The following is a 24,881-nucleotide window of genomic DNA, read 5'->3' on the forward strand; positions in this document are numbered from 1 at the left end:
AACATGGGAGCGCTTTCAGAGTCCAAAACTGGAGTAAAAGCAAAAGAGTCAGATTTGAATTTCTTAGTAGGGGGGAAGGAGGGTCTGAAACATCAAAAACGTCAAACAAATAATCTGTGTCACCCATATCGTCGTCTGTGTCCATAATGGTGTAAATCACTACTTTTATGGGTACCTCTACATGTTTCGATTTAGCTTTTCTCTTTCCGTCAGAATTTGTCAACCCCTCCTTAGCAGGAGGCCTGGGAGGTACTGAGTCCTCAGTCAAGTGCGAGGGAGCCTCGCTAATCAAGTGTGACACATTTTTGAAAACATTTGTAGAAACAGAGGGTACAAACTTTCTTTTTCTACTATCCCCCGCAGAATGGGCCAACGCTTTGGACAACAGACTGAGCATAGAGTTTTCCATCCCCTTAGAAAAACGTTGCATAGATGCAGCATTCTCCACAGAATTGTTAATAAACATATTTAAATCACTCTTGAGGGCTTCACCTTCCCAGTTTGCAGGTCAGACCCAGGGGAGCTGTCAATCTCCATTGAGTTAGAAAGGAGAGACACAAGGGAAGGCACGTGTTAAATACAGAAACTGGAAGTTTCAGGAGGTTGGAAGTGGGAAGAAGCAACCCAAACCACTCCCACCAAAGGCAGGCGTTAATTCAGTAGAAGGAACGAGGCTCCGAGAAGGCAGAAGTCAGAAGCGCCGAAGAAATAAAGACGCGTTCTCTGGGAGAGGAGAAAAACGGCAGAAACAGCCACTGCGCGATGTGTTGGAATCAACCGTCAACGCGAGCAGGAGATGGGAGACAGCACAATAGGGAAACGGAGCGTTTTACCGATGCGAACAATAACGCGGTAAGCTTGAGAGGAAAAGTATGGCATACCATAATAAAACAGCATTAAATAATCAAAATTAGACCATATAATAATAAAACGGAGCAACGAAGAGAAGGCACTTATCTGACAGCGTGCATCAAGAAAAGAGGATTGTTCGCAGTCAGTTGTGACGATATACCTGTAGCTACGTTCTCATTGGTTAAGATATTGTGATTTTGTGAGTTCCCATTGGCCAACGGTTTGCTCGGCCCTCTGGAAACTGTAGTTTTAGTACTTATCTTGGCTGCTATTGGAATAAATGCAAGATAAAAAAGCATAATAGGAGCCTCTGGTCTTGCCAGAAAATGTCATTATAACTCTCCCGCCACAGATATTAGCCTTTTTAACCGGGTTTGGGAAAAAGAACATCAGCTGATCGGGTATTGTATTCGTATTTGGGCTTTGCATGTCCATTGTGAGGCTTGTGAGCACTAACTGGAAGTTCAAGTAAATCGATACGTTTGTTATGCTGTTTTTAGAGTGGTCTATGTGGGAACAATTTTGGTGTTGTGTGTGAATCTTAATGGCATGCTCTGCACTTGTTACACTGAAGCATGGCATATAGCTGAGAGTTATCCGGGATATGGAATTGCATTTGCTTATATTACCCTTAATTAGCTCATTGAGTTTGCATCTTCTGGCAACTTGGCATAGTCTTATCAAGGACAATGCTGGCTCCACTCATGAGGGACATCAGTGCTCTTCAATTAACACTAAAGTGGATATAAGCGTGGAGCTCCTCTGGTCCTTATGGTGCAACCTGCAGATTCTATTGACACTACTGTTCTAGGGCTGTGGGCCGCCCAGAAGCCAAGATGGCACACATCAATTAACCAGAGATAATACCATAATGCGTTTGTAGGGGTTGCCGAGTACTGGGAAACAACCATCACAACGCAGGAATTACAACGCAATACCATTACAGCAAAACCTTTACAACCCAAGATCATTTACAACGCATGTTATTACAGTGCATGCTATTACAACGCATGCTATTACAACGTAAGTCTGGGTACGTTTTTTATTGTATTGATTTTAAAATATTAAGAATTTTTGAAAATTGTTACACCTACACTATCCAGCACTTATTATACATATGCACTCCCCTGGACTTAGAATATTAATACATACTCCTACACTATCCTGCACTCGCCCTACAGATGCACCCCCTGGAGTTAGAATAGTAATTGTTACCCCTACACTATCCTGCACTTAGCCTACAGATGCACCCCCCTGGAGTTAGAATGCTAATTGTTACTCCTACACTATCCAGATCGTACTCTACAGATGCATCTCCCTGGAGTTAGAATAGTAATTGTTACTCCTACACTATCCTGCATTTACCCTACAGATGCACCCCCATGGAGTTAGAATAGTAATTAATACTCCTACACTATCCTGCATTTACCCTACAGATGCACCCCCATGGAGTTAGAATAGTAATTAATACTCCTACACTATCATGCACTTACCCTACAGATACACCCCATGGAGTTAGAATAGAAAGTAATAGTTCTACCCTATCCTGCACTTACCCTTCAGATGCACCCCCTTGAGGTTATAATAGAAAGTCATACTTCTACACTGTCCTGCACGTACCCTACAGATGCACCCCCCTGGAGTTAGAATACAAATTAATACTCCTGCACTTAACTTACAGATGCACCCCCCTGGAGTTAGAATAGTAATTGTTACCCCTACACTATCCTGCACTTACCCTACAGATGCACCCCCCTGGAGTTAGAATACAAATTAATACTCCTGCACTTAACTTACAGATGCACCCCCCTGGAGTTAGAATAGTAATAAATACTCCTGCACTATCCTGCAGTTACCATACAGATGCACCCCCCTGGAGTTAGAATAGTAATTGTTACCCCTACACTATCCTGCTCTTACCCTACAGATGCACCCCCCCGGAGTTATAATTGTACTTGTTAAACCTACACTATCTTGCACTTACCCTACAGATGCAACCCCCAGGAGTTAGAATAATAATTAATACTCCTACACTATCCTGCACTTACCATACAGATGCACCGCCCCCCTGGAGTTAGAATAGTAATTAATACTCCTACACTGTCATGCACTTACCCTACAGATGCACCCCTCTGGAGTTAGAATAGTAATTGTTACCCCTACACTATCCAGCACTGACCCTACAGATGCACCCACCTGCAGTTAGAATAGTAATTTTTACCCCTACACTATCCTGCACTTACCCTACAGATGCAACCCCCCTGGAGTTAGAATAGTAATTGTTACTCCTACACTATCCTGCACTTACCCAACAGATGCACCCACCTGGAGTTAGAATAGTAATTAATACTCCTGCACTATCCTGCACGCACCCCCCTGGAGCAAGAATAGTAATTAATACTCCTACACTATCATGCAGTTACCCTACCGATGCACTCCCCTGGAGTTAGAATAGGAAGTAATACTTAAACACTGTCATGCACTTACACAACAGATGCACCACTCTGGAGTTAGAATAGTAATTATTACTCCTACACTATCATGCACTTACCCTACAGGTGTAACCCCCTGGAGTTAGAATAGTAAGTAATACTTCTACACTATCCTGCACTTACCCTACAGATGCATCCCCCTGGAGTTAGAATAGTAAGTAATACTTCTACACTATCCTGCACTTACCCTACAGATGCACCCCCCTGGATTTAGAAAAGTAAGTAATACATCTACACTATCTTGTACTTACCCTACAGATGCACCACCCTGGAGATAGAATAGTAATTGTTACCCCTACACTATCCTGCACTTACCATACAGATGCACCCCCTGGAGTTAGAATAGTAAGTAATACTTCTACACTATCCTGTACTTACCCTACAGATGCACCACCCTGGAGATAGAATAGTAATTGTTACCCCTACACTATCCTGCACTTACCATACAGATGCACCCCCTGGAGTTAGAATAGTAAGTAATACTTCTACACTATCCTGTACTTACCCTACAGATGCACCACCCTGGAGATAGAATAGTAATTGTTACCCCTACACTATCCTGCACTAACCTAACAGATGCATCCCCCTGGAGTTAGAATAGTAATTAATACTCCTAGACTATCCAGCACTTACCGTACAGATGCACCCTACTTGAGTTAGAATAGTAATTCTTACCCCTGCACTATCATGCACGTACTCTAAAGATGCACCCCACTGGAGTTAGAATAGTAATTATTATCACTACATTATCCAGCACTCACCCTGCAGATGCAGTCTACAGGAGTTAGAATAGTAATTTATAGCACTACACTATCCAGCACTTACTCTTTGTTTAATACATTAAAAGTAAATAAAAAATATGTAAATAAAATACATTTAAATGTATTTACAAAATATTTCTTTAATTTGGAAATAATTTAAAAAGTTTGAGGTCTCAAAGCATTTTATATAATAAAATAAAAAATAGTACAATTTAAAAAAGTATAATTCATATTACTAAATCATTATTATGCATTAAAAAATATCTTATTAGCATTAGAATTTGTAATAATAATTTAAATATTGATTTTTAATTTTAATATCAATTATACATAATTATTGGAATTGGAAGAAAGATATATTTTCCCACGCTTTAACATTGAAGTGAATGTGAAAAAATGTCCTTCTTTTATTTCAGTAGTTCACACTGAGATTGCCGCGTCTGTGTAATTCAAGTTCATTAAGAGTAGAACGCAGGAGGGAAAACAAGCCTAATGGAGCATCTCAAAGGTTAGAAAAATTACATAAACCGAATTACATAGTATATAAAGTAGTAGTTATATTATAGTATAATAATAAAAAAAATAATAATGCAAGACTGTGTTTATTTTTTTATTAAAATAAGTTTTTTTTAAAAATAGATATTTTTTTTTAGACTTCAAAAATAATATTATGTTAAACATAAGTAATACAAAAATTGTCCATTTTCTTTTTTTGTAGCTCCAGATGACGTTTACGGGTAAACTTGATACTTGAAGGCAGCCATTTTGAGGAGCATCAGCCGGACAGAGCAGAAGCTTGGGAGATCTGCGCTCAGGTAAGAAACTTTTCAAAACTTAAATACAATAGTGCGTGAGTGACATGTTTTGCAAGGAGAGAGGAGGGAAGGTTTTAGAAGTTACTAATGTGTTTAATTTGTTTTGTAATAACATGTCACCAACTATGTTGAAAGTGTATGCCCACGTCGGGTGACGTGTTTACCTTAAAAAAATGTTTGGGTTTCAAAAGAAGTATTTAGAAAGGATATCTAATTGTAAATAATGTAATTTGTTTGAAAAATGCAGAAAGAATTTGAATTTGTAAAAGCGGTGAAAGAAGAAGATCAATTTACGTCACATGGATTTATTTTTGGGATACCGGATGGATAATTTGATTTTTGCGAGGATGACTTCAAAGCATTTTGGGATTTTAGAAATCTTTTCATCAATTGCGGATTCCGATGGTTTGAATTTCATTTTAAAGATTGGAGAAGGATCGTTACTTGGGATGTTTTGGAATTCAGAAATGTTGGAGCAGGAGAAGAAATACTTTTGGATTGAAAGTTTAGAAATCAACCTTTTTCTTTTCGAAGGATTTTTGGATTGCAGTATCAATTTTTGGAAATGGTATTGTTGTATTAAAAAAAAGGACATCATACAAGTTTTATTTTTTTTAAGATACGACATATTGGAAATTGAGACGTTTGAAAGAAGATTTTTTTTTAAGGGATTATTTGGAAAACAATCAATCATGAAAAACATTGTTTTGGATTTGAAATTTAAAGGAAAATCTAAGGTAAGGTGACCCGACTTTATTTTTTTTTAAAATGATAAAAAAAATGCCAATTTTAACAAGATGTATAATTTAAGGCAAAACAGGAAAGTAAAACTGTAGGTTGCATTAGTAATGTAGAATGTGTGCGACATTATCCAGGTAGTCTGAAGCCACACACAATGAAAATTGTTGTAAAGTTGCCAATAGTCTTTCAGACATTTCTTTAGATTTGTTGGTAATTTGTGGGTTTAGACTACCTATTAATGCTTATGACATTCTCATTTCTTGAAAACTTTGCTCCTTCCTCAAAGTTTCCAAAAAATGATCAAAGTTGGGGTGAGCTTTGCCAATTGTGTGGTTGAAGGAGTCGTGCCATCACTCTATGGCATTGTTTGTCTTTGCTCCTCCTTCTAAACAGCTCTAGTAGCAGTTCCACCACTCCACATGGAAACGTGGCTTCCTCCTGGAACCCGACCTGCTTAGATGCCTAATCCATGTGTCTTCAAAATAAATTTAGTGAGGGTGCCGATTTTTCTTTGTTTTTGGTGTAAAAGTCAGATTCAGTAATTGCAGTGTAGTACTCGTCTACACTATCAGGAGGAACAAAGCAAAGTGCAGTTAGTTTTTTTTAGTTCGAATTGCAGTTTGCTATCCAATACGTAATCCACAACTAAGGATGTTTTTTCTATCTTATGCCAAAATGCCTGGGAAAAGTGGAAAAACATCCTTGAATTTGAGTATCCATGAATGTTTTGGAAACATTTATCATTGCAAATTCAAAATCAATATTAATTTTCCTAGGACTTTTGTTGGATGTTTTGGATTTTAACACTTAAAAGTTCAGTGTAAGTTGTGGTTTGTTTATTAGGTAGCAAACTGTTCACCTAGGGGACCACTGTATTGTTAATTGTAGCATGAATGGTGTATATTTGGGTGAATGGATGGGGAGTGCTTTTAAACGTGCCATCTTTCATCCAAATATCACTATTCTCTAACTTAACTAGATTACGGGGTGTGCTAAAGATAAGGGACTCGTTTTAGAGGGTTTCTGTTGTCATGCAGTAAAAAAGGTTTGTTAGAAACAGAGTTTAGGAGGAATACGAATATCAGAGAAGGTTTGTGGTGTAGTTCTTCGAGGGTTACTTGCCTGTTTTTTGTGTTGTATAATTCTTCTCAGATTGGGTATGATGGGCCTACTGCTCTCATCTCAATCTCCAAGGCAGAGGCAGAGTGGTTATGCTGAGTGGTTTTTAAAACTGAGTCACCCAGAGTAACCGCTCTGCCTGTGCAATGGGTTGAGTAGTATTGCACACACCTGCAATGACTCCTTGGTTCTGTTAGTCTCTCCTTGCAATAAATGTACCCTGCATGCTTTAGGAGGCGGTTTCCCTTGCTTGGTGTGATGTCATGTGCTGTCTTATTCGTGGACATTATCTGAAATGAAAAGAATATAAAGGAAACATTTTAAGAATTAATCTATTTTTATAAAAAATTTATTTATGGGTATTGGTTCATTTAGAAAATTTGTTTAAAAAATTTATTGAAGATTAATTGCTTTGCTTGTTTTATTATGACACTGAATTCTTCCTGTTGAAAAAAAATATATACATTTGTGAATTTGTTTCAGTTTATATTACCTTTTGGGTTGGTTGTCTTTGCTTCAAGATGGAGTAAGTTGTTCTTCAATTTAGTCTTTGCAATTTACATTATTTTATGCTGGAAGAGAAAAGGATATTTCTTTGCTTTATTATTATTGTTTTTTAGGTATGTTGGTCTTTTTGGAGAAAAAGGTGTTAGTTTATTTTTTTTATTTCGTTTTGTAAAAGAACTTACCTTTAGAATTATTTTGTGAGGTTGTGAAGATGCTGTTAATTTTCTTTAGAAGGTGTCGCAAAGCTGGTGTTCTATGGATTTTGTCTGAGCTATTTACTGACTGTTGATATCTGTTGAAAGATATATTATATACATAAAATTATTTTTGTTTAAAGAGATATCCATTAGAGAAAAAAATTGAGTTTTTAGTGAAACAAGTTATATAAGGTTATCAATATGCATATATGTATGCAAATAAAAGAAAACAATATTTCAAAAAACCTTAGAATTATGAGTTTTGCAAACAATTGCAGAAATATTCTTGATTTAAAATAAAAATGTTTTCTCTTTTCTCCTTTATCCATACAATGTCAATTATATAAAATGAGTTAGGCATCTCTAAAATTAGGATTTACTCCACCATTATACTGTTATTTACGTTGCACATGATTATTGAGATTTTGGTTTAGTAAGTGGTACCTCTACTGTTTTCTGCATCTAATATGAGGTACAAGTTCGTTCGTTTTAAAAGAAGAATTATTAACCCATTATTAAAAGAAAACATGTACCGGTTGAAAAAAAAGTGATTACATTTATTATTTAATTTTGGTTAAATTTCCCTTTTTTAAATGATATCTCTCCCTTCATGGTCGTATGAAGTGTTTTACTTATTCTTTAGAACTTCTAGGGTTATAAAACAAGATTAGAAACTTTTCTATTGATTTAAAGTGACTTTTTTTAAATGTTTTTTTTTTGTTTAAATTTACTCACCTTAAAAAGATATGTGGTACTTTGAAGATGGTTTAATTGTAATTGGATGCTTTGTTGAATTTTCAATTCATAAAAGATTTTGGATGCAGAATTTTCTGTTTGATGGAATAATTATGAATAGAAATAGTTAGCATTTTTTTCGAAAAGAGTAGGTTTTACAAGTAAATAGCTTTTATTCTGTGTTTATCATTTTATTTCTTCGTATTAACCTGTTCAAGCAATTTAAATTTCATAAAGCTTTTTCAAAAATCACCACGATTCTCCTTTAAACTCTCTTTATTGTGAATCATTTCAAATTATTCTGTTTTATTTTTAGTCACTAATTCATTTAGCATCATTTTTTTTATTCTCACACTTTGGAACGACTTTAGATATATCTAAATATTAAGAAGAACAGCACATTTCATGTTTTTGCTTACATTGGAAGAAGGTTGTTTGATTATACCTTTTTCAATAATTTCATTTTCACCACCAGTATATATCTTTTCATATGAGCCTGGTTCATTTAAACATTTCACAATATTTCTTTTTAAAATATATCAAACGAGTAGTAAAATGATTTTAAAATCCGTTAAAGATTGTATTTAATTATTTGACTAACTCTCCAGTTTAGTAACCGAAAACCAATATTTTGCTTCTTTAACTAAATTCTGACAACTGCAAATGAATTAACATTTAAAAAAAAAAATTTTTTGTTTAAAAAATGTTAGTAGGATATTTACTAGCAATTTATTTTACTTGCTTGTTTTCAAAGGCTGTTATGTCATGTCACAGTGAGATTTTTTGTGAGAGAGAGGCAGTGTAAAAAGCGTGTGATCTTCCTGGTAGTCAGTTGACCACTGTTTTCAAAATGGTGGTCATCTTTTTATACCTTTTTTTGTGACACACCATTATTTTTCTAAAAATATGCATTCGGTTTCTGGCTTTTTTCTAGTTAATTTCATGTGAAAACTTATATTTTAATTTTCGTTTTCGTAATTGCCCGTTTATTTGGATTGTGAGTGTTTTCTCCTCCATTTTATGTGCTAGAGGCTGTATTTCTTGTCATGGAAACTGTTGTGGGACTTGTCTTGAACAAGGCTCATAAAATGGTGGTTCCCTTGTTTTCATTTCGGTAGTTTTCCTTTTAAACTATGTTATTTTACGATATTTAACTGAATTTATTATATAATATTTTTCGGGTAATTTTACCATATATAAAATGTTGATTTATTTATTTCGATATTTTATTACTCGATAAACACTCGAGTATTACAATTAATACCCAAGTATTAATTTTAAAAATGAGCACTATTTTTAAAATATGTGTGTACAGATTCGGCCCACATTTCAATACACCAAAACCCCTATTTTCCCTGCATCCTGTGCCAGGAGCTATTTTACAAAAAATTTAAAATATATATTTGTGCGTTGAAATGGTATGCGTAGTATTGTCTTGCGTTGTAATGGCACTTATAATATTTTTATACATATTTCGCTGTAATTGTTTTCGCGTTGTAAAAAATGTGTTGTAAAAGCATGCGTTGTATCATCATACATCCCCGAGAACTAGGTCTGTCACAACCAAAGACACCTAGCGACACAATAGTGGTTAATAACACAGAAGTGGGGATGGACTAACCCAAAGATAACAAAAAACACTGCAGTAGTGGGACTATACGGCCCATGCAGAGGTGGTGATGATGATGCAACCCATTTAAATGAGAGCTACCACTATAGTGGGTCTATGAAGTCCATACAGAAAAGGTGGTTGAGCAATCCAGGAATATAGGTGAACTACTATGGTTGTTTGTCTGGGTTGGGTTAGCGGGGGCAAAATATAGATGATACATCCTCAGAATCAAGCAAAGGAAACAAAGTGCGCATGTCTGACAGCCAATGCGGGAGCTGAGATTGCAACACGAAAATGTAGCTGCAGAGTGGAAATAGAGGCAGTGAGGCACAATTCACAGAAGAAGCAAGGATGATAGGCCTGTCAAAGGTGTAGATTTCAGAACGTTTCGATGTGAGGTACAGGGAAAGGAGAATTAATAAATGAAGAAGGCCACACGCCCTTTCCACGACCTAAGAGTTCACACACGTTGAATACAAAACGTAGACTCCCTTATCACTAAGTGCCACTGCTGCTACATTTCCTTTTGGGCGTGGCACATTCTGAGCAGCCTAATGGAATTCATGGAATTAAAGAGGATAATGGGCAGAAACCTATTAAATTGGCAGGTTTTGAAAATCAAAGGGGCAGAGTTACAAGCCACTTGCGACACTTTTACGCCACTGTTGCGTCACTTTTGTGACGCAGCAGCGTAAACAATGCACCACATTTCCAATGTGACGCATCTAGGGAGATGCATCACGTTGTACAGCCCTGCGCCACATTCTACCTGAGTCAGGTATAATGCATGCAAGGTAGGCGTTCCGACGCAAGAAAGTCTCGTAACAGTGACGCAGTGAAATACACAAGCTTTCACTGGGCCACTTCTACGACGTTACTGCGTCAAAACCTTACACCTGACACAGCACAAAAGGAATAGGCATTCCTGAGCATTGCTGGAGTTGCGTTGTGCTTGCGTCACAACTCCAGCAATGCATTACCTTTACGACAACAGATGCGTGATGCATCTGTCAGTCCTTGCGCTGTGGTGTACTGCATTGTAAATGCGACGCATCCATGGCGGAGCAAGGTTTTTTTTCATGGCACAAGTAAACGGACTCATCTCTGCTATGGTGCAGAGATGCGTCAGTTTCTTGTAAATCTGCCAGAGAATCTTTGTCAAAAGAGGAGTTTGTTGGTTTGATGGCAGATGTGGAGAGGTGTGGCGCCGCGGCCAGGGCGACTGACGCTGGAATCTGGGGATCAGGGTTCGATCCCCGGCTCCGGCGGCAGATTAGCCCATCACCATGTGACTCTGGGCAATAGCTCGCTTAATCTTCCCGACGGCCCCCAGCGCCTAGAGACCCTTACGGGTGATTGTGCGCTATACAAATGTGGATAATTAATAATTAATGTGCAGACGAAAAAGAATAGCTACCGTTTCTGATATGAAATGTGCTGACCACGGAACAAGTGAGGTGTCTTTTAAGGCTGTCTGCTGGTTCCCTTGCTGCTCTAGAAATATCCAAGTCAATGCATGATTTACCACGGGGGCCTTTACTACGCTAATTCTAATCTATGGCAACAGATTCATTGTTCTGGCAAGAACTACATGTGCCCTTACAGGAACGTTGAAAGTAGTAGTGAATTACAGCACACATACAACCTAATAAATAACATAATTAAAGGCAATCAGGACAAGACTCTGGAGAACAGAGCTGGCTCTGTCAGGGGGCCCCCTGAAAGGCTGAGGCCCTGGGCCAGAGCCCACTTTGCCCATGCCTTAAAACGTCTCTGAGTTTGGTAGGGCCATCTGGGTGGATATGGGATCTCATTGAGAATCCTGGATGTTTAGACGGAGAAGGTCTGTTGCCTAGTGCTTTCTCTTGTGCTGGCTGAGGGTGTGCTAAGAGGCACTAGAGATTCTGAGCTTGCCAGCTAGACAGGGACCCTGGCTGTTATGCTATTGTAGACATTGCAGCTAGCCTTGAAGTGGGCCGGGACTGCCAGAACAGCCAGTGAAGTTTAATTAGTGTTGGGGTGGTTTGGTCTTCTTTCTTCAGACCCCCTTAAAGTTCAATTTATAATTTCCTATTTGGGAGAACACTGTTGTACACCGTAAGCCTGTAGAGTCACTTACTAAATCAGGGATATATTTCTGACTATGGACATTAAATCATGCGTAATAATGCCATATATTGATCATTTATGTAACTATATGGACCGTTTGCATTCCGTTACAGTAAGTTGGACCAGAGTATTTTACGCCTCTAGTGCCATGCAGTCAGCATGATGTTTGACCTGCTAGGACTGAGCTGTCATGAGCAGGACTGCTGCTTTGCGCAGAGCAGGCAAGCCCTGTGTAGCAAGTCTCAGGCCGCAGCGGCATTCAAAACCTTGAGGTCCAACAAGGACAGGAACAGGGAGATCATTATATTTGATCATGTGTACTTCAAATATTTTTAACTGATGGTGTGAAACAATTATGAAAATAATAAATGAGCTCTGACTCTCTTTTTTTTCATCATTTGTAAAGCAGAGACAACAGGCTACGTTATTCAACCCAAAGAGTATCCTGATGTAACCACTCTCCAGGCTAGGACAATGGACACCTCTTGCTGGGAAAGCCAGGACTCATCCAGAGCCCACTCAAGCACCTTTGCTACAGCATGTGAAACCAAGAGCAGTGTCCCCTCGGAGACCCACCTGCCACCAGAACCAGAGGCAGTAAGTATGAGGCCTAATAGAGAATGCACCATTTCCTAAGCCGTATGCATTGACATTGAAAACTTATTTAAGCATCACACCTGGAAATGCTGTGCACGCATCAAATACTTTTTATTTCATCCTTTAAAATATATGCATTCGATACCTGTGTCTCTAATCAACCCCAGTGAAGGTCATTTTCATACGTGATCATAGGCCTAATTTGAACCATCACAGTGATGACTTTCCATCCTTCATCTTAGCTATTTTCAGGATATGCTTATCTCATCCCTTCTGGTACTTTTCCTTTTTTTGTCTTGAGCCAACAGCATCAGTTCTGGACCCAAACATATAGGGCCAGACTTGTCATATTACATGCAATGCAGCAGTGAGCTCATACTTTATTCTTGCTCCTAGTTGGTAAGGATTAAAAAGGGGGTTAATAATAGGGAAAAAGTTACTATGTGTTTCAGTCCCTAATATTTCGTCCACATGTTTCGAGGTGTCCCCTAAACCTCTTCTTCAGGACCACATGGGGACCAGCCCCATGTGAACCAATCCGTGACAAACCTATAATAAAGAATACTGTAATACAATCAATAAAGATGCACACCTATGATGACGTGGATCAGGCGCTTCAGTTTCCCGGCGTTTTTTGCTGCAGTTAAAACCGGGTCGGTGGGGTGAGTACCGCATAGCGGTTTTTCACGGATTCAATGGTGATACTGTGCAGAGTTGCTCTTTTTCTTCTCCAGGCGTTGTTTGAGATGGCGAAAAGTTCTAGGAGGTGGCATCATATGGTGCGGTCTTCCTCCTCGTCTTCTGATGCTTCACGATCTCCGTCTCCTGCCCGGTCCAGGTGCCGTGGTGGGGGTGAGGATGCGCGTCTTAAGCGCTTGATCAGAGAGACTTTATCAGAGATGGGTGATGTTGGGGCTCGCCGCAGGGGAGCGGCTCTGGTGTCTTCTGAGTCTTCTGGCGATGAGTCTGCCTGGGCTGGGGACACTGACCTGAAGGGCAAGTATGTTGATAAGGACGCTCTGCCTGGCATTCTGAAGCATGTGAAGGAGAACATGGGGTTCCCGTATGAGGCTGTTCCCAGTACCTCTAGGGGTCCTTTGTTGCGAAAGTTTCAGAGTACGGCCACGGTTGATGTTCCGGTGCATCCCTTCATTAAAGATGTCCTGAAGAGAGAGTGGGCTCATCCGGATCGCATTTTGGTTCCTCGGTTTATGGCTCGGCTTTATCCTCTGCAGGAGATAGCTACTGAATTTCCGGATTCCATCCCTATTGACTCCTTTGTGGCTAGTTTGGTGGGTTGCACTTCCATGGCTGAGGACGCCGTACTGAAGGATCCGGTGGATAAGAAGGCGGATGCTGTGCTCAGGAAAGTTTATTCTGGTTCCCACCTGGCCTTGCGGGCTGGTGTCTATGGGACATATGTTTCGCAGTCTCTGCTGTCTGATATTAAGACTCTCTATCAGTCGATGGACGATGCCACTGACTGTTCCGCTATTCTTAAGCAGATCGAGCTTTAGGTGGAACTTCTGTCTGATGTGTCTTTTGATGTGGTTCATGCGTCTGCACTGTCCGGTGGGGCTTGTGTGGCGGCGCGGCGCAGTCTTGTCCTTAAAGACTGGAAAACTGACTCTGCTCAGAAGGCTTTTGCTTTGCGTTTGCCCTTCCAGGGTACTATGCTGTTTGGGGGGAGAGTTGGAATCCAAGTTGCATAAGCTGTTTAAAGAGAAGAAGCACTCTTCTTCTTCTAAGGGTTCTTCTGCTGCTCCTGTCCCTTCTAAGCCGTAGTCTTTCTTTCATCCTTCCTATCGTAGGCAGTTTGGGAAGGGCCATGGGATGTTTGCTTCTGGCCGGGGTCGGGATCGTAAGGCTAGCTCCCCTCCTCCTGCAAAGCCGCGTTCCTGACTCTTTGGCTGTGGTTCCTGGGTTGTTGGTAGGTGGGTGGCTGCACTTCTTCCTGGATGCCTGGGTTCAGTCATGTTCCGACGCCTGGGTGTTGGATGTCATTCGCGTGGGTTATGTTGTGGAGTTCTCTGTTCCCCCTCCCGATTCCGGCGTTCGCCCGACTCCTTGACCTGCTTGCCGGTCCAAGAGGGCTCATCTTTCTCACGGGGCGGAGGATCTTCTTCATAAGGGTGCCATTCAGGAGGTTCCTCCTTTGGAAGTGGGGACGGGCTTCTATTCCCTGATCTTTCTGGTACCCAAAATTACGGGGGGTTTCTGCCTGGTTTTGGACTTAAAGGTGATGAACCGGTGGGTGGTACGGTTGCCCTTTCGTATGGAGACTTTTCAGAAGGTGATTCCTTTGGTGCTTACGGGTCACTTCATGTGTACCCTGGATCTTCAGGACGAGTATTACCGTGTCCCGCTGCATCCTCGGTCCCGTCCCTTTCTGCGGTTTTGTGTTCGGGGGCGTCACTATCAGTTCCAGGTCTTACCCTTCGGTCTTCGGTCTGCCCCGAGGGTCTTTACGAAGGTGGTGGCTCCCTTGGTCGCCTGGCTTCATCTCCGAGGGGTGATGGTGTATCCCTATCTAGATGACTGGTTGGTCCATGCTCCCTCGCGGGTCCTATTGTTGGAGGCCCGGGAGTTGGTGTGTTCAGCGTTGCGTCAACACGGCTTTCTGATCAACTTACCCAATGGCCAGCTGACTCCATCTCAGGACCTGGTGTTCATTGGGGCTCGCTTCCATACAGATCTCAATGGTGTGTTCCTGCCCGATCTTCGGATTGTGACCCTGGTGTCCCTTGCTCGGCGATTCCGGGCGCGGGGTTCCTTTCCGGTGCGCCTCTGGTTGCGTCTTATGGGTCTGATGGCAGCGACTGTCTTTACGGTGGCCTGGCCGCGTTTTCACCTGCGCCCCCTTTGGGTGTGCCTCCTGTCTCACTGGAATCCGTTGTCCCGCGATTTGGATTTCCTTCTACCAGTGTCTCCTGTGGTCCTCCCGGTTCTTCTTTGGTGGTCGGTGAGGGTCCATCTGTCTTAAGGTCTCCCTTTGCAGACTTCTCCTTCTCTGGTCTTAACGACGGATGCAAGCTCCTTGGGGTGGCGGTCCCTTCAGGGTCGTTGGTCCATCCTGGAGAGTCGCTCTGGAGGGAGTTGTTGGCTGTGTCTCGTGCTGTGATGCGGTTTCGGGGTCTGTTGCTCGGCCGAAACGTTTTGGTGCGGTCCGACAATATGGTAACGGTGGCTTATCTCAATCATCAAGGGGGGTTTCGTTCAGACTCTTTGAACACGGTGGTCGTTCCCCTGTTCTGTTTGGCGGAGGGTCATCTGCTGTCTCTAACTGCGATTCATATTCGGGGAGTGGACAACTGTGTGGCGGTTGTCCTGAGTCGTTGCTTTCCGGGTACTCTGGAGTTGTCTCTCACCCCGGTTGCCTTTCGGCTTGTGTGCGGGAGGTTTGGTCGTCCCTTTCTGGACCTCTTTGCCTCCCGGCACAATGGACAGCTTCCTCGCTTCTGCTACCGGTTTCTGCAGGAGGGTTGTTGTGGGGTGGATGCCCTGTCGGTTACTTGGCTATCCCACCTTCTGTATGCCTTTCCTCCTCTGGCTCTGATTCCCAGATTTATGTCCCGCCTGTGTCTGGAAGATCGGGAGGTGGTGGTGGTCCTGCCCTTTTGGCCTCGGAGGTCGTGGTTTCCGACGGTTTGTCTTTTGGCGGTAGGGGGCCCCTGGTTTCTCCCCTGTCCCCGTCTCCCCTGAGTTCTTCCCCGTCCCTGTCTCTTCTCTGATTGCGGCTGTCGGTGTGGAGGTTGAGAGGCAGGGGTGGAGGCGGCTCGGTTTCCCGGAACATTTAGCGGTGGCCCTTCAGGGTTCCCGTCGGCCTTCTACCCTCAAGTCTTATGATCGGCATTGGGATAATTTCAGTCGCTGGTGTTCGGCTTTGGGCCTTTCCCCTTTGCACTGTTATTTGCAGGCTTTAGTTCAGTTTTTGTGGGAAGGTTTCGAGAAGGGTTGGGCTGTGTCCACTTTGCGTGCTCAGTGGGCGGCTGTTCAGGCGTTTCGTTCCCCGTGGGGTAACCTTTCGGATGGTGAGGACTTGGATTCTCGTCTGCTACGCAGCTTTTCTATTTCTCTTCCTGTGTCGCGCCCTTCTTTTCCCCCATGGGATTTACCCTTGGTTCTTCGGGCTTTGATTGATCCTCTTTTTGAGCCCTTGGCTGAGGTGGACTTGAAGTTCGTTACTCTCAAGATTGTTTTTCTGGTGGCCATCACCTCTGCTCATCGCCTTGGCGAGTTGGGGGCTTTGATGGCGCGTGAGCCTTTCTTGTCCTTTTCGGAGGGTGGGGTGGTGCTTCGCCTTGATTCTTCATTTGTGCCGAAGGTTGCTTCACAGTTTCACAGATGCCAGGAGTTGGTCTTGCCTGCTTTGGGCTCTGTTCTGGATTCCCCTGGTGGTCCCAGTTGGTCTTTGTTGGATGTGTGCCGGGCTTTGCGCATTTATCTTGAGCGCACGGCAGCTTTTCGCGTGACTGGTACGCTTTTTGTCTCCTTTGGGGCTGCTTTCCGTGGGAGTAGGGCTTCCTCTGTGTCGATCGGTCGTTGGCTAAAACAGGTCATTTCCTTGGCCTACTCTCTTTCTGGGTCCCCTCCTCCTGTGGGTGTTCAGGGTCGTTCTACGAGGGGGGTGGCGGCTTCTTGGGCAGAGGTCCAGGGTGTTCCTCTCTCTGAGATCTGTAGGGCGGCCATTTGGGCTTCTTCTAATACTTTCATCAGGCATTACTGCCTTCTCAATCTGCTGGGAGATGAGGGCGGTTTTGCTTTGGGGGTGTTGGGCTGTGTTTGCTCCTGATTCTTCTGTTTGTCAATAAGTCTCTGGTTTTTTTGCTGGCCTGGTGGTTTGTTGTGATTTTTTCTGGATGAATGCCGGGGTCTGCTTTGGTATTTCTCACTTTGTAATGAAGGTGTCGAGGACGTAGGGACCTGGGGGTAATGTTCTATTACTTACCGGTAATCTTCATTACTCCGGGTCCCCTAGTCCTCGACACCTTCATGACTTCCCTCCCTCCCTCCCGATCTGCCGGCCTTCATCCTTGGCTTGGTATTTCAGATGGAATGCTGGGACCTGTACGCTTATGTACTCCCAGTGGGAGGGGGAGGGTAGGTCCAGCATTCCTTTGTTCTTTTTTTCTGTCAGTGAGATGGATTATCTCACTTTGTAATGAAGGTGTCGAGGACTACGGGACCCGGAGTAATGAAGATTACCGGTAAGTAATAGGACATTTACCACTTCTACCTAATAGCTGGTAAATGGGATGGTGGGGAGGGCATCTGATCAGTGTACAACAGAGGCAGTGGGCTAGCAGGGAGCGTTCATGCTGTCCCCTTGCTATAGAAGACATTCTGGAGCGGGCCGAGTCCGTGCGGCACTTCCATCCCTAGTCTGGTGATTTTACAAGACGTTCTTTCCAGCTTGTAAAAAAGCGAGTCCAGTGTTATCCTGCACCCACCAGGGTGTGGGTTTCAGAAGTAGTTTGGTACTTCGCTTATAGAAAGGCAAAGTATGTATTGCAGCAGAAGCCACGGGATGGACGGTAATTGTCGTTACTCATGCGAGCCATGATGTCTGTGAATGTGGCTGCATCTCAGCCAAGGGTGGTGGTATAAGGGTGGGGGCCGTTAGGTTTTTATCCAAATCGTCTTTCTCTGTGTTTGATCTTAAAACACACATGTGACTCGTACTCCAACGCACCCCCTCTTATTTATGTACGCTATGGAGTCTGCATTCTATATTCATGATCCGTTGGCGTATTACGTGTACACCGTCACCTACGTCATTGATAATAGCTACTTGCTTAACAATCTCTCAACTCTTGCAAGCCAGCCATAAAGGCCATAGAGCCAGGACATGTCGGAGACATTTGTTTTCCACGAGTTTTGTGCTGTGATGTCACTCGTGAGGCACACAGCAGTGCACGCCTCTTGTACATGCAGAGGGGGATGACTCTTGCAGGTCCAGTGGACTTGCTCTTTCTCGAAAATCTTGTGTGCCTCGTCCACGCAACCCATGACGTTTACAGATTGTCTATAGATGAAGAGCCACACCCTGGTGTTGTACACGGAAATCTGTAGGTGCGTGGATTGTGAACAGCAAAGCTTCCAGGAAATTCATGACTTGTCTAAAATCCACTTGGAAATGGCACCTACTACAGTTATTGTGCCTTGATTGCTACCATAAGCTAGAGAGAGTGAACACAGGACCTGTACATGTGTAGGTATGACCTGGCTTCTTATGTGTGCCTTTCTAGCACAGTTGTACATCTTCAATGAGTTCTAGAATTGCTTGCATACTAAACCTCTACCTGTTATATATGTAACTGCCATAACCCCCGCACTAAACCCCCCTCCCCCAATTGCATGTATCACGTTGCATCCCCTTGTAATAAAGCCAACGTACACCCTTCTTTGTGGTGGTCATTTATTAGCCGCAGTTTTATTTATAAATACATGCACCTCTATTTTATAAAATTTTATTTGTTTGATTACTTAAAATCTTACAAAAAGCAGGTAAAACATTTGCAGTTATAAAAATGCTAAAACCTATCCATATGTTCAAATAATTTTCATCAATCTGATATAAAAGTCAATGGATTAAAATTGGATTTTTGGTTAATTAAATAGGTTCATATTCACACATCTCATAAATTAATCAAGTACAAGTTTCCAACTTTTTTTGGACCATAAATAGAAATTTAACAAAAGCTGAGTTCATTGGCAAGTCATCAGGGTTTAAGCTTGCCACTAGTGCCTGCCTACAAGTCCTAACACCACGTTCATTAAACATTTTCTTGAGTGTACTTTTTCTTTCCACTTTCAAGTCAGGACAAAGACACAATAAGTGTAAAATAGCTTCTTGACCTGACTTACATAGTCTACATAAGCAGTTTTCGTCTGATCTTTTCCATGGTGCCAAGTGGCATAAGCCCGGAAAATGGCCAAACCTAGCATTCATAAATACTTGCTTGTTTTTTTTTGACCATGAAGTTTCCAGGTAAGTTTGAATCTTCTTTTTTTTTTTTAAACCATTCACAATTGGCCATGCGTGCTTTCGTTTAACAAAAATGTCTTTGTCCTTTATCAAGGTGAGATAACCGGTTAGTTTATTTACCGCTTTTTTGAAACTTTCCTGCGCAACAGTGGTGTTCCAGATAGGTGTTATACCAAACTCTTCAATTGCTAGATTTAAGTAAGAGCTGGCAGTTAGCGACCGGTTATTTTTTATTTCAAACCACAGTAGACGAGACATTTCATTGTCATGATCGTTTTTTATTCTATTCCACACTTTCATTGTGTTCCCTTTCCTTGCACAACATTGGTTGTTTAGTCCAAATTCCAATCGCACTTGGGCTTGAGAAGCATTCTTAGGAAGAGAAAATAAGATGCTGTACGTTTTAGCAACTGAGGTGTTAATGATGTCTGCGTCTTTTCCGTTGAACACTTCACTGCCATACGTTAGAGTTGGCAGTAATTTTGCTGCAATTGTTTTTAATAAAGGGCGATAGGACACGTCTCCAATGGTTCTCTGAATTGATCTAAATGCACCAATGAGGGTGTTTGCTTTCCTTTTAATGTTGAGTTTTTGAGTATTAAACTTGCCGTTATCATTGAACGTTACTCCCAGGTATTTATAGTCCGCTACTCGCTCCAATTTTTTTCCTTGCAGGATCCATTTGTGTGCGTGTGTTGTTCGTTTGTTTTTTGTAATTACCATCACCTTGGTTTTGGCTTCGTTTATGTGCATACCATTTGCCTCAGAATACTTAGAGATGCCATCAATCAGTCGTTGCATCCCCACCTTTGTACAACTTAAGAGTATGACTTCATCTGCGTATAGTAGACTCGATATCTGAGTTTGAGCTAACCTTGGGGGGTGGGAATTAATTGTACTTAATTCGGTGGTAAGGTCAGCTAAAAATAAATTAAAAAGTAAGGGAGCCAACACACATCCCTGTTTGAGGCCACTCGATGTTGGAATTATTTTGGTCAATGTTGAGCCGTTACCCGTCCTAACTCTAACCCAGGTTTCGGAGTGCAAGAGCTTAATCATCTTTAGTAGGTTTTCTGATATACCTTGTTTAGTTAGTTTGACCCATAAAAGTTCTCTATCAACACAATCGAAGGCAGATTTAAAGTCTACGAAACACAGATATAAAGGTTGTTTAGCCAACATTGCTTTTTCGATTAATATTGTTAATGTTAAAAGATTTTGTGGTCGTACCTAGGCCTTTGACGAAACCTGTTTGATTTGAGGGTAATACCTGATTCTCTTTTGCCCAATCAGTTAGTTTTGCCAATAAAATTCCAGCAAACAGCTTTGCATCCGTGTCCTGCAAGGTAATTAAGCGGTAATTTTCTGGTTGTTGCCAGTTCCCTTTTTTAAATATGGGGGTTATAAGCGATCCTTTCCATGATTTCGGGATTTGTTCCCTCTGGACGACTTCATTAAAAACGTCTGTTAGATAGCTTGACCAGAATTCAGGAGCTTCTTTAAAAAGTGCAAAAGGAATGCCGTTTGGTCCGGGGGCGCCGTCTTTTTGTTTTTTTATCAGGCTTGCTACTTGACTTTTGGTTATTAGGATTTCACTGTCTCCTACTTTATCAGCTTTTGTGGAACTTGGATCGACCATACGTTGCATCAAAGACGGTTGGTTTGGATTTAGATGTGCTGTAAGGAACGTCACCCATTGTTCTTCGGATAGACTGGTTCCAATTCCGTGTTTATTCGGTCGAGCTAGGCCGTTAATTAGTCTCCAGAACTCCCTTGAATTTGACAATGTGCTTTCGTGGAATATTTTTTGTTCACAGATCTTGTCTGGCTTTGCTTTTTTCATTCCAAATCAATTTCTTTATTCTGCTGTTTGTATTTCTCAGTAAAGCAGCTAATTCGTTGTTATGTGGCGACTTCATTAATTGTCTCCTCAGCCGATTTCGTGTACATCTCAATTTCCTTACAGCATATGGGAGAAAGATGTAATTTTCTCTGCCGTCCATTATATTGCTGTTCACACCTTTCCTTCTTTGTGTTCCTGTTGTTTTAGCATTATTAGTGACTACTTTTTGGGTGAAATTTTCCCATCGTTCCATGATGTCTATGCTTGTTTCTTCTTCCATGGATACTGTCACTAGTTTTTTGCCCATCCGGCGATCTCCTCAGAATTTTCGGATTTCCAAATGAGTTTCTTATAATTAATAGTACAGATCTCACCAGGGGTTGTCTGGAAGGTCTCAGATTTTGGGCACAATATATTTATCACAATAATTTGCTGGCTATGATCACTGTCCTTAACTTTATTCAAGGTATAAGATGTCACCTTGTTAAAGGTAGATAAAGACGTCAGCGTGTAGTCAATTCGTGAAGTACCACTTTTAGAATGAAATGAGCAAGCCGGTGGGGAGTCCGTTCAAAATCTACCATTCAATATTCTAAGGCCCAGCGCTTCCATATCCTTCACCAGGTTTATCCCTATTTTATTTTGTCGAGTATCGGTTTTAGGTTCCGTTAAAGGGTCAGGGATTGCCCATTGATGATTTTGCGATTGAACAAAGTCGCTCCGTTCCATAGGCATTAGCAAGTTTGTGTTGAAGTCCCCTGTTACAATATAATCTGCCAGAGGGTCTTCCAAAATTTGCTCCAATAAAAGATCATTTAGGGCAGTAGTCAACTCTTTCTTTGAGGTCCGTTTTGGTGGTATATATACATTTACGAGAGTCAAGGTTTTATAAGGCATACTTTTACAAGCTTTATAGTGAATTTTTAGTACGAGAAGGTTTGAGTTGTTTGTATGGATTAACTCATGTTTTGCTTCTAGGTTGTTTGATACAAATATTGCTATGCTTCTAGGTCGTTTGATACAAATATTGCTAACCCTCCACAAGGGCGTCCAAATTTCTGATGTTTAACAGCTGGTTCAAAGTATCCTGTGTGATGTTTCAATATAAATGGGTCTATTGACCAAGTTTCCTGGAGTAATATTATTTGAGTTTCAGTTGAAAATCCTCGGATTTTAGCTTCCTTCCTTTGTCCACTGATCCCATTTATATTCCATGAACATATCTTCAGTTTTGTAAAGGCCGTGGTCTTTTCTTGCACTTGGTCTTGTCAGTTATCCTTCGTTCCATGGAGGGATTGTGTTTGTTTGCCTCTTTTGTGTTCTCTTTCTCTAATGGTATCGAACAGAATCTAACTTCGTTGTTTGATTTCCCCAACTGATTTTTTAATATGGAGAAAACTGGATTCCTTTCACTGGACTGGGTTTTTTTTTGTATTGCTTCCAGTGTTTAAAAGGGGTGTCGGATAGACTGTTGGCGGGAGTTGACTAATCAATATACCCCATTTGCGAAAGCATCCATGCTCTTTCAGGATAGAGTCCGCTATTGGCCCGATGGGTACTGTCATCAGTGTTAGTGGCAGTGTGCCTTCAGGATTTGCCTGAAAGCCCACTGTTTCAATATCTTCTGTTGTTATTCTTGCAAGAGTTGGTAGATTTTTCATTAGTTGGAGGATGTTTCCTCTATTAAGAATGTCATGAGGGCCTCTTGATTCATACAGTGGTTTAAGGACTAGTTGTACGGTCCTTTTTTTTGTGGCATTACATCCCTTATATTTTCCCTTTTTCTTCCGTTTTCTGTGTTGGTAATCTGCCTACTCAGACCTCTTTTTACAATAACTAAATTATCTTGCATTTTTTCATAAGTCAAACCATCAGTTATTTCTTTCCTTATGGGGCAATTTGGCGTTAGTCCAGTATTCCCCATTCCTTTCCATTCGGGGAGGACATCTTGTATGTTACAAGTTATAGGTTGACTGAGCGAGTTTTTTTCGTGCCAGTCGTTCGCAATTTGATTTGATGGACGCGTGTGCCTCTGTGAGTCATTTTCATTAGATGATATGGTTCCAAACTCCTGTGACGGCCTTGCATTATTTCCCTCTGTCATACTCTGTGTTTCGTTGATTTGAATTCCTGGAAGAGTGAGATCATTTATTATACAACCGTTAGCCTTAATTTTGTTTGTTGTTTGTGCTACCTTTTCTATTTTTTGCTTGACATCATTTAGACCGATGGTTAAGTCGGAAGGTTCAGTTAAACTAGTGATGTTTCTTTCGGTCTGTCTTTGTTTGGAACTGGTTGTGGATGGTTTAGAGAAGATCTCGTAGTATTTCTCCTCTCCTTCAGCGTTTTTTGCTGCTTTTGTTCCGGGCATCACGTTGACCCATCCACTAGATGTTTTATTCTTTTTTCTCTTTTGATCCAAAGAATTTGTAGTTCCACAATATTTGAGTTCTAAAGTTCTTTCAGTTTCTTTAAACGGTGTAGTTAATTCTGTTTCTAATTGCGTAAAGATTTCCTTTTTTTTCCTGTTTCTTGCTTTCCTCAGTTTCTTTTTTTGTCTTTTTGTTAGTTCAAAAGCTCCCAAGTCTTCATCCTCCATGTCCTGTTTATTTGAAGAGTCTCCTGATTTTTTTCTTACTGTGTTTTCACTTATATCATGGTTTGTTTTCTCTTGGTTAATCACATTAGTCATTTTACTGTGTTCAATAGACAATTTTGTCAGTTCCTCCTGTTTGTTTAATAAAGTTGTTTTTTTATTAATTTGGTATCCGTCCTCGTTACTATTACCCGCTTTCTTTTTTTGAATAGCTTCTTTAGCGTCCTCCAGTATTGTATTTACAACTTCCGGTGTGAGTACTAGTTTGTTTATTATTGGTGCACATGTGCATTCTATGCAAGTTGGCGTTTTTTCCTTTTGTGCTTTTATTATTAGGTTGTTTAAGTCTGATAATTTGATCTCAATTCCTGCAACTGTGTTAGCCATAAGACCCAAAATGTCTATTTGGATGTCCATTTTATTTGACTGTGCGGCTAAAGCTTCCAAAGTTAATACTGAAGTTTGGTAATGTATGTCCCATATTGTTCCAGCATCCATTTTTCCTGTTTGTTTTACATTGTGATTGAAATTTAGTTGATTGGTATTAATAATGGTGTTGTCATCTTCATCATTTCTTTTAATTTCGGGAATATTTTTAGGTGTAATTGACAACGCGTGTTTTGGAGATAAGAATCTCCCTTTAATAGGAGCGCTTTCCTTTATCACTGCGGGATCATTTGTTGGTAATAGTTGTTTTTTGGTTGCTAGCCCGTTTACAACTGATGGATGTATATTGCCTTCTATTTCATTTTTTGTGTTTGTATTTTCTCCGGTCTGTAGATGAATAATATTTTCCTGCTCAATTGCCTCTTGTGAGTCATAGTTTTTCACTATGGGTCGTCCTTTTTCATCTTTATGATGATTTCCCAAAAATTGGTAACACTTTTTTTCCTCCAGGGCATTTTGGTGCTCTGGGT

General features: G+C 41.2%; 1 protein-coding gene across 6 annotated transcripts in view; it reads left to right on the forward strand.

Annotated features, from left to right (window-relative positions):
- Positions 1 to 24,881, forward strand: part of TEX14 (testis expressed 14, intercellular bridge forming factor) — a 2,253,432-nt gene that overhangs the window by 2,060,175 nt on the left and 168,376 nt on the right. For 5 of the 6 annotated variants that reach the window (XM_078679858.1, XM_078679856.1, XM_078679860.1 and 2 more), the window contains one exon: positions 12,347 to 12,537. In XM_078679858.1, coding sequence (XP_078535984.1) covers positions 12,347 to 12,537 — 191 coding nt within the window. The remainder of the gene's footprint in view (positions 1 to 12,346; positions 12,538 to 24,881) is intronic. The other variant, XM_078679857.1, reaches the window with a different exon arrangement.

This window comes from Lissotriton helveticus, chromosome 3_1 (assembly GCF_964261635.1).
Source record: "Lissotriton helveticus chromosome 3_1, aLisHel1.1, whole genome shotgun sequence".
NCBI lineage: Eukaryota > Metazoa > Chordata > Amphibia > Caudata > Salamandridae > Lissotriton > Lissotriton helveticus.